Source organism: Cataglyphis hispanica, chromosome 3 (genome assembly GCF_021464435.1).
Source record: "Cataglyphis hispanica isolate Lineage 1 chromosome 3, ULB_Chis1_1.0, whole genome shotgun sequence".
Classification (NCBI taxonomy): domain Eukaryota; kingdom Metazoa; phylum Arthropoda; class Insecta; order Hymenoptera; family Formicidae; genus Cataglyphis; species Cataglyphis hispanica.
In genome coordinates this window covers 9927195-9942990 of record NC_065956.1, presented here as the reverse complement: position 1 = coordinate 9942990, position 15796 = coordinate 9927195, and the positions used below count along the sequence as shown (strand labels likewise).

Here is a 15796-nt window from a genome sequence, read left to right as displayed (position 1 = left end):
AAGAGTTTTTCAAAACACTATAATAAAATAATTTTTTATTAAGCATTTTTTGAGTTATTTTGTATCTTAATCTGACATATTTTAGTATAAAATATAAAATATCTCGAAAATTATTTAGTGTTTGATAATTGTATTGTAATACTTTTATGTACAGAATAATAAGATTAATTAAATGGTGTAAAGAAAAAATAAATAATTGTTATAAAAAAATATATTGCAAATAATTGCAAATTTTTTTTAAAAACAATTATTTTCTGTATACCATTTAGTTCATCTTATTATTCTGTACATAAAAGTATTACCATGCAATTATCAAACACTAAATAATTTTCGAGATATTTTATATTTTATACTAAAATATGTCAAATTAAGATACAAAATAACTCAAAAAATGCTTAATAAAAAATTATTTTATTATAGTGTTTTGAAAAACAACTCGAGATAAGCTACAAGAATATACAATAAAAAATGAGGGTTTTTATTCTATTTAGATTATTGTTCATAGGATATTATTCTAATAGAATTATATTGCTATTGTTAAAATTATTTATCTAATATAATTAGAATTATGCGTAAGCTATTAAAATAGCATGTTATCAAAATATTAATTAAATAACAAAATCTTGCAAATTATTATTTTCAACACATGAATCGTGATTGATGTTGAGTTATTAATTCTTTCAATCACTTCTTTCAGTGTTCGTATAGAATAGATAACAAATAATTATTACTCCCTGTTAATCAATGCTGGGTGGCACCATTTCAGTTTGTATGGTACTGATTGTCGATTTCTGTAACGCGCTGCTATGCTCTTTATCCGTTTTCGGCAAAAGATCCGGTTGCGAAACGCTCTTCGCATTCTTCTCTTTATAATATTTTACCGTGGCGGCGATCATCATGCCTATTCCACTCAGCATCATGAGCCACATCAATATCCTAAGATAGGAGATTAAACAATGATTGCAATAATTTTAATATGAAAAAAATCTTGTAAACAAATTTTTATTGCAAAACTGTCAATTGTGCAATTTTTCAAATAAATTGATAATGTCTAGTATATATAGAATATATAGTGACAAAATATACACTATGTCAAACAGTTTCTGAATAGTTAAAATATAATACAGTAACAAAGTAAAAATTAAAAATTTTATGATATAATATAGAAATCGATAGCTTTACTCACTTTGCGATTAAAATTTGTTTGTACGCAGTTTTCAACGGTTTTATCAGAACATCCCCGAGTTCAAGACCGTCCTCTATATAGAATATCGGGAAGAGCACTTCCGGGAAAGATTTCATCAATTTAAGTTTAGGAATAGGTCCGACCAACACGTTAAATTGAATCTTCTTGTATGCTTTTATCGGCGTGCCTGTCATTGCTTCAAAATCAAAGGTCATCTGATGCTTCTTCTGCACAGGTGGCGTATAATTTCATTATAATTCTTGTAAATATCCATAACTTTTTAATTTAATAATTATAACTTTTTACTTTATTCCAATTTCCGTGATTTAAGATTCATCCTGTATTGTTTTCTTAATTAATATATTCTTCTTATTATTACTTTGGTAAAAATACTTTTATTATAATCCGAGAAATTATATATGAGTGCATTTTATTTTAGCACAAGTTTCTCGAAAAAGATTAATTTAATAAACTTACAGGATCGGGATTCAACCCGTCGATCATCTCCAAGTATCGTGGATCCGAGTCATAAAAATGAGGTAGGCTTATTCTTATAGGCACGCTCTTGCAGGGGCCTGCATTATATATATTTTTTGGCATGCATCCCTCAGATTCGAGACAGAGACACTTGATATCCTCGTTCGTGGCTGGATCTCCCAGATCTGCTGTATAATGCAGCGTTTTGAAACCTGCATTAAAAAATTATCGAAATGGTCTGACTCCATATTATTACATTAATTTCTAAATACAAAATGTCTCCAAAACGAACAAAGCATGTAGCTTTTTGTAGAATTTTAAAAAATATCCATAATTTTTATGTTTAGCACACATACTTCAATATCTTACATTTTGTTAGCATGTCTTTAAGCATAGTATTAATAAATTGAGTTTATTAAATTAAAATCTAAGATTTTCTAGACTTACTCTATATGCTAGTGGAGCTTAATAAATTTACTTATTTAATAAAATTATTTATTAATTAATTATTTTGTTTGGTTTATCAAATTATAATAATTTATAATTTATATGCATAAGAGAAATATTTCAGAAGTCAATTCAAAACGAGTACTACTTCTTTATGAAAAATTATCAATACCTTGAACTATTCCTGGTTCGACATAGTAAGCGCCTATACTTCGACAAATGTCTGGAAAGACCGCCCAGACTTCTCTATCTTTGGTGAGAAACGGCGGAAAAATAGTTCCGTCCGTGCCACGATAATCATTGCATGGACCACTATCAGGCCATATGCTCATCTTCGTTTCATTTCCTATCGATAATACACGACCGACATCTTTGTAATTCTTGATTCCGCGAAATACTCTTATGCGATCCGGGGAATGAGATCCGTTTGCCTGAAATGCAAATATCGATTACAGGAAAGATATTATATTTAATAAATACAATATTTCCTCAACAAAATATAAATATATACGTGTCTTAAATATTAAATTAATTAATATTTTTGTAAACTTTTTTGTTAAATAATATTAATATTATTTTTTATAAATAATTTATTTTTATTTTAATGTGACTTTCGTGGGTTCATTAAATTTTTTTTTGTTTTATAATATCATTGATACATTTAAGGATATACAAAATATATAATGCTATATTTAAGAATTTTTTGGATAAAACCAGTAATATAGTCTTTGAAGACTAGTAAAGAAATATTTTTATAGAATTGTTTTTAATTTTGCAGTAATATAAAAATATAATTGCGCAAAAAATATAACTTTAAAATAATACAGATATATACCTTAGCGAGATAGCCATATCTATAACGTAACTCGCTCTCTCGGATTAATATATCTTCCTTCTCTGTTAAAGCACTGCACACTGCGGATCCAGCAAAATCTTTTATATCCGAACAATCAACACGTATACCTTGGAAGAATAGCTCTTTCATGCTGGTTTTAATAAATATTGATTCGGGTTTCTGGAAGATACTATCAAGCGCCTTGCCTAAGGACATTTATAATATAAGAATAAATGTTTCATAATATAAGAATAAATGATTCATTTCGTTTATTCTACTTTGCAGTTTTAAAATTTTGAAATATGCTGTAGCTCATGTTACATTTTATGACATGTATATAATATTTCAAAATAGACATATATATCAATGATTAGTGCAACTAATATAAAAAAAAAACATTATAGTATTAAAAGTAAATTTAAATCAATTACTTATTTATTAATTAACATAAATCATAAAATATTAATCAAATAATAATTAGAAATGGCCACATAAAAACCAATGAACAGATTGATGTTGTATAATATTTTTTGAATATTTTAGAGGATTTGGAACTGGAAACTTAATTGTGTGTATATTTTTTTAATAGTGAAATATTTTAATCTAAGATTTTTTTTATACTTTCCAAAAGAAAACTTATTGTTAAAGATGAAGACAAAAAAAATATCGGAATGAGAGTAATTGTACCAAGAATTCAAGATCTGATTTTTTTCTCACTCACGCCCCTATAATTTTATTCCTTGAAAGCATAAAAAAGAATTTCAGATTAACATTTTACAATAAAAAAAGAAAATATATTACATACACAATCAGGATTCAAGAATTTCTTAAATCCTTTGAAAGATATTATGCAGCATCTATTTAAGCTTTGATTCTTATTAAGAAGTTTCTAATTATTACTTAAGATGCTTAAGCAATATAGAAGCCCTTTTAATTTCAAGATTAAAATTATTTAATAATTAATAACATGTGCTGTTAATAATATGTATTATATTAACTTTCTCAATCATACGATATGTTTATCGCGACTACGTACTAATGATACTCATTGCAGTTGGCTTATCTCTTTGAATGATCAGAACTACTGCTATCATAAGGGGATGAAATGTGTAAATCTCCGCATTCTCCGACATGACGCTCTTTTCCGGATTGAAGTACCAAGTTTGTCGCAAACTATACTCAACAGTATCGTCTGCTTCTCGGTCCACAATGTTCTCTTTGTCTCGATATAAACTGAAAATCATATTCATAAATTTTCATATCTTTGTTTATTATTCATGATTACTATTTTCAACTGTTATTATTAGAATCACAAATATATATTATTTAATAATCGGCGAAAATTGCACTTTCCAAATTTTTTCCAAAATGCACGATTTGTTTTTACATACTATTTAAAGCTTTCTATGCTGTGAAAATTTTACCCAGTTATTTTTATAATAAATTATGCAATTGGCTAAATTGCCTCGATATATATCGTAAATAAAATTATAATATTATAAAAGAGATTTATATTTACTCGTAGTGAAAAGGTCCCACTTCCTGCACAATTGGTTTAGCTCCTGTTTTGATCTCAAAGGGATTTGTTACGTTGAAGATATAGATCTTAAAATCCAGTGGCTGCGGGAGTTTCTCCCAAAAGCCGCGAATTTCATCCCCCTTTTTCAGTCTAATTTGCTGTAAATTTGTAAAATGTAACATTTTTACACGGAACAAGCTTTGTATATTGCTTCTTTGTATATTGCGAGAATGTAGAACTCTATGACAAATTAACATTTTTTATTTTATTTTAATAATTATTGATAATCAAAAATGATCTATGGAAAAATTTATTTAAAATTGATTAAAAATGAAGTTTTTAACACGCTTGAAACTTAATTTATCATATCCCAAAATTGACAAAATTATTATTCTTTTAATTCTGATTTTAATATTTAGAAAATCGTCAAGAGAGGATATACTTGTGTAAATTACTTACAGATTTGACTTGCGATTTCAATATAGCAGGAAATCCTAAGTTATATATAACAAGCATCACGAAAAACGTGCAGAAGCCGGCGAGTCCTAGCTTTTGTACAGACACCATATTATTAATCTAAAACACACACACCACAAGCAAATTAAATTATATTTTTTCTTATCTTCATCATTTCGATAAAAAATTATTAACACCTTATGTTTGTTAGTAACATGAAGCACAATGTTGAGAATTTTGCCGATCGTGAAAAAGGATAATAGGTGCGTCAGATTAGGATTATGCGTCGCGTTGTTTTGACGTAAAACACGACGCATGTTGTTTTCTAATCCTTTGCAAAGAAATTCTTGAAAAATACCCATTCTTTGCACTGGCAATCTTAATTTTCAAAACAAACAAAAAATCATGGATTATCAAATTTGACAATATCTTGATTTTTAAAATCGACAAAATACTCAATCTTTAAAAATAACATCAAATATACAATTTTCAAAAATTAACAATCTTCTCTTTGATAACATTTGATTTTTAAAATTAATAAAATTTTGATTTTAAATTAGCAAAATCTTTATATTTTTAATTAATGCAAACTATGAATTCCACAATTATCCAAAATTCTCGATCTTCAAAATTGACAAGTTTTCAGATTAATTTTTTTAAGCCACAAAATTTTTTATATTTTATTTTTTTCTTATTAAATTGTTTGTTTTCAGAACGCATTTATAGCACACCTAAATAAATTTTTCTTCGAAAAGATTGTGTGACGAAAAAATATCCGCTTTCGTCTTGTATTCTAAGTTTTTGAATTTTGTGTTCTTAGACGCTTCTCGTCGTCGGTCTTCAGCAATTCTCACTGGTGAACTACCCATTCCCCCAGAGTTTCTTTCGCGGTTCACACTTTCTCACATATACATCTGTATCTACGTATATCTTTATTTGTTTATTGACCGTGATTCGATGACATCAGTTTATTGCGACTGCGCAATCAGCGTAGCTTTTGAGTAACATTTATTGAGTCGCGATAAAAATAAGTATCAAAAGAGATTTCTATGCAATTTGTGCATCTTTGCATCTTTAGTCTCACTTTTTACAATCAAAAATAATTACATCAAAAAACTAATAATATGACAAAAAAGTGGAGAGATGTAATTAAAATGATAATAGATTGCAACTTTGAAGAATAAAATCTGAAATATCATTTTTACTTTTTTACATCCAAATGAATATATATGTTCAAAAAGTAACAAACTTTAATTACTTTAAATTAACTTTTTAATAAAATTAAAAATAACAATTATATTTGCTGATATGTGATATTTTGCTAAGCAAAAGTAAACTTTCAGTACAATATTTATCATTTAAAATAGAAAATATAAAATAAAATAAAATATAAAATAAAGTAATATTTTATCTCAATAATATTTTTATAAAATAATATTTAATTTCTCTATCTAAAGTAATATATTAAATTATATTTTAAAATCTTGCTACTTTACTGAATTCAAAGTGATGGCAATTTAAATCTTTAAAGAATATAAAATATCTAAAGTATTTAAAAAAAACATGAAGTTTCTAAAACTGAATATAAAGTAATTATAAAGTAACTTTTACGTAAAAAATGTCAAATATATATAGTTTATAGAATTATTTTATTTGTTCAATTAATTTTTTAATAACACAAATACATAATTGAACTCATCAAATTATAAGCATTTAAATTTTAGCAAATAAACTTTTCTTAGAAGTTTTATTTATAATAAATTATACCAAAATTATACGGATAAAAGCCCCAAAGTAAAACATTTTTGATATATAGCATTCATCTCATTAAAAAAAATCTTTTATACAAAACATGTTTCTGCTTATTAATAATATTTTTAAGCATGCATTATCAATTAATTAAATTTTAATGAACGACAATATATAGAGCTCTATCATTATGTATCGATTGCGAATATAGTTTACTATATGCGCGAAATGTAGATGTCATTTTCCCAAGTTTCATACCTAAAAAAGAAAATGTCAAACATAATTAAATACGCAACAATTTTTATAATTTATTATACAATAGATATATTATAAAATAATGATAGACTATCGGTATTAATAGACAGAACTAGCGGTATTAATAAATTTATGCAATGTGATAAATAATAGTAACAATAAATCAAGTTAATGTTATTCTTTAGTGTAACCTGCTTTAATGTCTTAATTGATCTCTCGGAGTTCATTTCTTTCGATCGCGATGATGTTTGTCACCTTTAAGTCAGAATTATGGATCCGCACCTTTGGTGTCAAGTGTAACGCCTATCGAGCGAAAAAAGCGCCGAAGGATTAATTAAATATGAGTCCGCTATAGATACTCTATAGCACTCGCTACGAGCAACTTCTATACATTATTACTAACGTCTATCGTAGACGTAGTTATCATAACCGAGGTCCCATTAAAATAAATCGCTATATACAAAAGAAAGTCGAACTTTTTGCACGTGCAATTAAAATAATTAAGAAGATCATATATTCATTTTTTATAGAAAACAATCGCAATCGCAAAGTTTTCAGAGAATCCAGTGTATTGAGAATTTTGTGATAATTGTAGTTGTACGCTTATAATTATACAACATAAATTAGCATTTTGCTAATTAACTTCAATCTTATGTAATAATATTTTTCTTTCCTTTTCAGCATTCATAAATATATATATTATCAAAATAGCAATAATTATATTTTTATACAAATTAATAATTTTTCTTGTACACAATTTTAAATTTTTATATATAATTTTCTATAAAATAATAAAAAATATTAAAATTAAATTGAAATAAAATATAAAATAAAATAAAAAATTAAATAGTAAAATAAAAAATTATTAGAAAAATTCATGAAATCATAAAAAAAAGAAAATCACATATCATAGTAAATTTACTTTAATAAATTCCATCTCTTGAAATGGAATTATAGCACGTAGATAAAAAAATTACAAACTACACTTAACATGATGCATTATACTGCACTACGAAATTCAGACCAACGTAGTTTTCGTACAACTACGAGTGTGTTTGTCAAATTTGCCTATTTTTTACGGTCCACAATTAGAATTTCCCTTCATCGAAGCAGAACATTCGCGTTTTGTATCGAGAGAAAAAAAATCCGTGTGACTACATTGCTAAGCGCAAAACAGATACTGAGAGCTATGATGGCAAAGAGATAGCGATTCGACGTAACGGGGTTATGGTTTTCTTTCAGAACCCACCAATTTGACGGATGACATGAGCCTTTTTCTCGGATGACAGAGGGCGAGAACACGTCCACGTGTTTTCGCGCTTTATTTACAGAACAGCCGTATGGTTGGCGAATGGAATGAATCGATAAATAGCATCGCGTTCATTCGCACGATCGACTGATATATCGTGTATAGTTAACCCTCTTAGACAGCAGCTGATGCGATTATGCTTATTTATCTTTTTTGTAACTATGGAATATTTATTTATTAAACAATTCATTATCTAAAAAATTATCAAGCGTGCTAAAATAAAGATAATTTTATTTTTTCTAGCTTAAAATGCATTAAAGTATGCAGGAATGATATAATTTAGTCACTTGTCTTTTTTGCACATTTAATTTAAAATAATTAATATAATTATATTGAAAAGTCAAAATTTTATTATACTCATGATATTTCATCGAACTTTTTCATCGAAAAAAATGTATATCATTCAGGAAATAATTTACATCGGAAGATTCATCTGCAATAAGTCGCGATTGATCGTGAATAATGGAAAATTGATGGTGAACGGAGTTGATTAAAAAAAATATAGTCCTTAGACCTATAGAAGCGAAAGTGGATTTATGTACGCTTCCTAACACGAGCCGCGCGACGCTTCGGCTAATAATAAGTATTCGCTCGTCAACAATGCATGAGAGAACCGCTACGTGGAAAAGGCGACCTTTCCCTGCCGCCTCCATCGGTACACTTTTCCGATTGTAGGAGATGTGACGTTTTCCACCCCACATCGCTCGATGCGCAAGCACGGGGTGGAGATTCGAGGACACGCGATAAATTCTCATTGGTCGACCATACCACCCTCCAACGTGATAGGGGTTGCCAGATAATGCGGATGCGCAAAAATCTTCGCGTTTACATTTTCTTTTCGCTCCTGCAGCGATTTTTATTGTTCTGCACAAGAAACTTTTTCCACAAAGGCTACATAGATTTTCTAACCGTAATATTGATTAAAAAGTTCCTCAGTTTTCCACGTTATCTCACTTTCTTTGTATGATTATTTTCTTACATAGTCTTTGAAATAAATCGTATTATTAATATTATTTTAAATAAAGCTAAATATTTAATATTTCCTTTTTTACAAAGTATAATATCATAATATTTAAAATATCAGCATTAAGGTAAAAGATTATTACTGTATATTAAAAGGTTAAACGGCAAGGACGTTTGAAAAACTACGGAATAATTTAAAACTTTATAAACTTACTGCCATTAGGTATATAAATGCACAAAAATATTCTTACCTTGTATTATAGCTACTTCACGTGTCATGCAGATAACCTTGTTATTGTATTAATGATGATGACGATACTTGTTAATTGTACAAGAAAGTTCACACTAGAATTATATATGAGCAAAAGAATTATTATATAATATTATTCTCAAGCTGAAAAATATACATTTAGTTAAGAAACAATTTGGTTCCGTTTCTCTTTCTCTCTCTCTCCGATATATACATACAGAGCAATTAAAAATCTCTACATAGAATTTCTATTAATGTGAGAGCAATTAAAAGATAAAAAAATTCTAACAAATGATACACACATGTTACGAAAAATAATTTTTTTATAATATTTATTTAAAAATCAGGTATGTAAATAAAAATTCGCAAAGAAAAGCAATAAGAATCAATACCTAATGTATATTTCCGGTCGGGCAAGATTAATTATGATTGACAAAGTCTAAAATAATTGCACTTATAATTATATTACAAAAATTATGAATATGTCAAGTAATGATAAGCAACGAAGTGGAAATGCGAGTGCGCGTCACCACCAGCCGTGCGATTTGTAATGCGCGTGTATGGTGACCGGCACTGGATATGGTTTTGGCACGTGTACCGGTACAGCCACGTGTACCGGATACGGCCGGTCTACGCGCACGATCTTCTCGAGAGTAACGGGATATGGTTTCGGCACCGGTACCGCCACGTGCACCGGCCGATCCACCGGGATGTGTACCGGTTTCTCAACCGGCACCGGAACCGGCCGATCCACGTGAACGATCTTCTCCACGGGGACGGGATACGGCTTGGGGACCGCCACTGCCACGGGGACGATCTTCTCCACGGCTACGGGAACCGGTATATGCTTGGTAATTGGCACCGCCACAGGCACCGCGATCGGCTGCGGTATCGGATGCGGTACTGGCTGCGGAAAGGGGACCGGCACTGCCGCTGAAAGAAAACGAGACTATTAATTAATATGTAAATGATAATAATAATTACAACGCGAGTTTTCCATTTAAGTTTTGCTTATAATAAATAAATAGAATCTGAAACACAGAAGTAAATAAAATCATTATTTTGCTCTTCATCATATAAATTTTTCGACAGAAGACAATTGATGAACGTCTTATTATAAGCTATGTTTTAATGGTTGCACAATTTTAAATTAATTTTATATTAAATTTTTATATATTTTTTTCGAAGACAAATATATTTGATAAATTCACTAACCGAGTGGATGTCCAACTGGCTGTTCCGGCACGTGTCCCGGTATGGGATGCGCAAGATCTGGCGCTGGAATCTCATATACCGGAGGTGATGGAGCTGATGGCGGACCATACAGTTGCTCCTGATGTTCCTGCTGTAAACTGTACCCTTGCAAACCGTCCAATTCTCTTTTTTCGTATTTTTTCTCCTTAATGATAGTCTTCTTTCGTTGCTCTGAATTTCTCCCGGCGTTAACTGCTATACCGCTGGCCAACATCAGTGATATTATCTATGAAAACGTGACAGAGATATTAAATAATATATAAAATTTCTGCTTTGCAGAATTTTTTCTCCATTAATTACTTTTTAATTTTAAATAAATTTATTATTTGTTTAAAGTTACTTATATCTAACAATTGAAATAAATTAATTATTTTAAGAATTGTACAAATCAATTTTTTTCCAAATTTAATATTACTGTGATGAATACAATTCAAACTCATATGAATTTTAATTATCAATTATTTTAGTACGTTTATCAAAGTGTAGATTAAATTTATTTTTCATTTTTAGATCATTGCAATATACGCAATATTTTTTTTTATAAACAATATAAAAAATGCACTATTTATCGTTATTCACAAATAATTCACAAATCACTAAATAAGAATGCGTCGCGTTTTTCACTTTTCGATGTCATACAAATTACATCAATCAATTTCGATCTTGACAACAATAAAAAAAAAATGCGAAAAAATTCGCGCTGGTACCAGGTACAGCCTCATGATGATCGCTCGAGTTTCAGCTGCTGGTGGCGATGCCGACGAAAAACTGAGTTCGCTTCAGAACCGTGACCCCCATATATATTTATAGGGCATCACCCACGGTGCATCCTAGTCGAAGAAGACGAGCGATTGTCGCGTGCGATTCTATGACCGATACACTTTCGCTGCCGCCCGAATCTGGGCGTCAGCCAAATAGCGATTTGGGGCCGCGATTTTCTCTCCTACGTGGTCGGACAAAGGCGACGAGGAAGACGCACAGCGAGACATCCTGGAGCATACATTAACAATGCATTCGTATTATCGATCCTACGCTTTGTCTTCCCGATCGTTACATAGTCGCGATCGTTCACGATACGTGAGTATTCAGTTCAATATCGCATATACACCATTCGGGAATCGATTCGCGCGAAATGCCTTAATAATGCTACTAGGAAGCGTGCATCAAGAAATAACGCGTTCTGTTTAAACTACATTGTAAATTTGATTTCTTGGTACATGTGAAAAGAAAGCTCCCGTTGATAAGACTGAATTTATAATTAAAGTATCTTATGTAAAGAAAATTAGTGTAAATGTTTTTAATAAAGAATTTAGAAAAAAATTAATAAACAATTAACGAATTTAACGCATCCATAGAATAAAATATATTTGCATTCGCAGTGGCTGCTTCAGCATCAATGGATATCAGTCTTGGTTCCTTTCAGGCGCTCGCAGGTCCTCTTTCTTTATTCGGTCAACGAGATCGAGCCTGGTGCGGATTTTCCTCCACGTTCTTCCGCGTTATTTGCGAACTTTCCTAACTTTCATTTTCTAACACCGCCTAGTCGTTCCTAATGCTGACCGCGCTACTAGTCATTCATTATTCATCGGCGAGTTCAAGCCAGCGAACGTGTAACATACACACCCAATGACGTTGGTCAAGGTTTGCCAACCACGTATTGCGAATTAGTTTATGCGCTGGTACGGTGTAACAAGAAAAAAATGACAAAAAAAGATCATGTCAAACGTGTGCGATCCGAAAGCATTGACGAGGAAACAACGTTATCTGCATTTACGAGATGATAAGAGAAACGTTTCATAGCTCGAGCGCGAGCTTTTACCATTTCCCTCTTCTTCCTCCTTTAAACGCACGTCGTGCACTTTAATTTAACTTCCTCCCTGCTTTCTATATTTTTGCATATGTATAATATTATTATTATCTCATTTAAATGCTTAAAAGCCTAATTTCCTGGTTGAAAATATTTTCGGCGAGATATGGTAGCGCTGATTCATGTTAATTATTGCATATTTTCTTATTCCATATCATAAATAAAATTGTAATATACATATAGAGATAAGCACTTGTTAAAATTAATTTGGAATTAACTAACACAGAAATTTAGCTGGTGTATTACAATTTTTACAACATAATCTCAACTTTCGTGGCGCTGCAGATTAGCGTTAATTTGCTCGCAAAAAATTCTTGGGTGTTTTATTTTCACTGTGCATACGCGCAGAAGTGCGATTCAAGCATAATTAATTAGGCATAGAGATATAGGTAAGTGATACGAGTGCTTCGATCCTCGTCGAACGTAATTATGGCGTCAGTATTACGAATGCGAGCTCCTAATCGAATGGAAAACTAGTGTCGTTCTTAGCAAAAGACTCATGTGCGACTCGAATCCAAATAATTATTATAATAATTAAATTTTAATCTTAAAAAATTAATTATTTTGTTAAATATACATATTTAATATTAATTTTCTTTCTAATATCTATTTTGAATTATAATGTTCTTTAAGTTTTACACATATATTCATTCTTTACATATACAATAATATATTTACGCATCCTTCATTACTTAAAATATCGTCGCAAACTGGATTCATTACAGACAACTTTCATCACCGGAAACTCAGGCTTCGATCGATAAAGGTGCTTTCCTGTATTGATCATAGATGGGAACCTAACTTGTTCCTTGATCTGGATCTGTCAAACTGTGTCTGATCTGTAAATATAAAAGACGTCTGCTGTAACGATCTTATGAACAGTTTACTCGCGACGAGAGAACAATGTCGAGAATTCTTGTAAGTTGTTCTGTATCTCCTCATTTAATTATTACGAATCAAACTTATCAATGTAAAATCTGTAAGTGTAGAGAATATTTGATTTCTAAAAAAGGCCAACCAAAAGGTTGGCTTCTTTTTCGGTTTTTCCTGATTTATTTACCTGCACTTCTTGCATTAGATATAATTGGCGATCCATTTAAGATATTAAGCAAATTGATATTATGTATTTTAGCTGTTCCTGACATTAATATGTACTTACGCACTTGCGTCGGTCCCGGAAGATGCTAAGCAGAAACGAGGCATCATCGGTAATAATGGATGGATCGGTGTACCGGGTCCTTACGGACATGGACATCCGTGGTCGGTCGATCATACTCCATGGAAAGGACTTAAACTGCAAGCAGGGTAAAAATATTTAATACGCTTTATTAATACGAGAATAATAATTAATGATCTGTATAATTTAAATAATATAAATTAAAAATCGATTTATAATAATACAGTTAATATGGTTTTATGTGTGCGTTAAATCTCCCTCTTTTTATAAGTTCTGATTAAATATTATTACCATCTAAACTAAAAGACATTCAAACATAAAAATTTGAAAATTATTTTAAAATTATTTTAAAATTATTTTAAAATTATTAATATCCCAGCAAGAGTGATTTTAATGTCAAATGACGTCATTTAGACGTCAAATAACATTATTTTGACGTTAAAAGTGCATAATTTGCTATCTGGGACTTTCCAAAGAATTAATGTTTACATCGCAAAGCTTTGTGATTTTTGTTTGTTCAATGCTTCCTTCCAAAAAATTGTATAATAATGACAATACATATAGTGAACATCGAGTTAACCGTTGCATTTACTAACAATCTTTGTTGCATGTCGATAGATTGCATTCGGCAGACGCGCTTTCGACTTATAGAGATAGCATCGCCTTGACACCCGGAATTCTAAGAGCCCCCGTGTATGTAACTAAGCACGTGGTGTTGGAGAAACCGGTGCCAGTTCCAGAACCAGTAATCATAGAAAAGCCGTATCACGTGCCAGTATCAATCGAAAAGATCATTCATAAACCGGTTCCTGTCCCGGTACCGGTACCTAAGGTAATATATATTTAACGGGATTATCTTTTACTTTCATTTCACGGGAAATCATTTTATTAGCAATAGACCAATTAACTATTTCTTTTCAAAAAAGAATTTTATAAAGACATTAATTTATTCATTTTTTTTATATTTATAACGCTATAAATATATTAATAATTGTGAATATTGAATTTAATATTCTAAATATATTAAAAAAGTATAAATCTATATTTAAATAAAAATTCTAACAGAGGGAAGTTAATGCAAAAACAATTGTTTCAATTGCTTTTAATGCTGCCAGACTCGACACTTTAATGAAAAAAATATAATATATATCTGTCACATAACTATCATATATCTGTTGATTTGATTAAAAATATTATCGAGAATGTCTCGCGCCTCTTCTATCAAAAAGCGTAACGTCCGAATCGCATATTTCGCGATCGATGAGAATATTTTTCGCATGCACAGGCGGTGCCAATCCCCGTGGAGCATCCGGTGCCAATTCCAGTGAAGCAGCCAATCGCGGTGCCAGTACATCAGCCGTATCCGGTGCCGGTAAAACATCCGGTGCCAGTCCCGATTCGGATTCATCCGATCTCGCCACCACTTCCGCTGATTTCAGTTGGCGGTCTTCCTGGTGGCACCTATGTACGCGATTGTGCACCAGGTCATCTTTACGCATCGCCTTACCATCCGCCGTCAAACGCCCTGCACTTGGATCACGGCATCGCCACATTTCCCCATGGCTTTGGTCACGGGCTTAGTCACGTGTTGGCGCACGGTCATGAGTACGACCATTCCCATGCCCATGTCCATGCTCATGCCGACCATCTTGTCCACGAGCATGATCACAAAAAGAGGAAGGCTGACAAAAACTGAGGGGCGGAGGTGGAGATGGGGAGAAAAAAAAAATTTTTCATTTATTTGTGTAAATATTAAAGAAAAAAATTTTGAGGAAAAAAAATATATATATATATTAAATAATATATAAAATAAATAAAAATATATAAAATATATTTTTATATATTTTATATATTTTATATATTTTATATATTTTTATATTTTTATATATTTTAAAATATATAAAAATATATATATATTAAATTATATATATATATATATATATATATATATATATATATATATATAATATAAATAATAAATAATATAAATAATATAAAATATATATATATATATATATATATATAAATAATATATATATATATATATTATAA

The 15796-nt window shown here is 30.4% G+C and overlaps 3 protein-coding genes across 3 annotated transcripts; 1 reads left to right on the top strand and 2 right to left on the bottom strand.

Moving 5' to 3' along the window:
- Nucleotides 1-723: 723 nt before the first annotated feature.
- Nucleotides 724-5763, bottom strand: LOC126848329 (sensory neuron membrane protein 1-like). Its single transcript, XM_050589139.1, has 9 exons — nt 5652-5763; nt 4924-5040; nt 4465-4622; nt 3982-4178; nt 2946-3151; nt 2283-2541; nt 1664-1875; nt 1187-1413; nt 724-936 (listed from the first exon to the last, which is right to left on the bottom strand). Exons 2-9 carry the CDS (start codon nt 5029-5031, stop codon nt 738-740), a joined length of 1566 nt encoding a protein of 521 aa, XP_050445096.1. The 5' UTR covers nt 5032-5040; nt 5652-5763; the 3' UTR covers nt 724-737.
- Nucleotides 5764-9860: 4097 nt separating this feature from the next.
- LOC126848283 (zinc finger protein 512B-like) lies at nt 9861-13373 on the bottom strand. Its single transcript, XM_050589051.1, has 4 exons — nt 13260-13373; nt 11408-11690; nt 10662-10926; nt 9861-10379 (listed from the first exon to the last, which is right to left on the bottom strand). Exons 2-4 carry the CDS (start codon nt 11420-11422, stop codon nt 9973-9975), a joined length of 687 nt encoding a protein of 228 aa, XP_050445008.1. The 5' UTR covers nt 11423-11690; nt 13260-13373; the 3' UTR covers nt 9861-9972.
- LOC126848282 (helicase SRCAP-like) lies at nt 13359-15440 on the top strand. Its single transcript, XM_050589050.1, has 4 exons — nt 13359-13485; nt 13700-13872; nt 14363-14576; nt 15030-15440. The coding sequence occupies exons 1-4, from the start codon at nt 13471-13473 to the stop codon at nt 15438-15440; spliced, it is 813 nt and encodes a 270-aa protein (XP_050445007.1). The 5' UTR covers nt 13359-13470.
- The last annotated feature ends 356 nt before the right edge of the window (nt 15441-15796 follow it).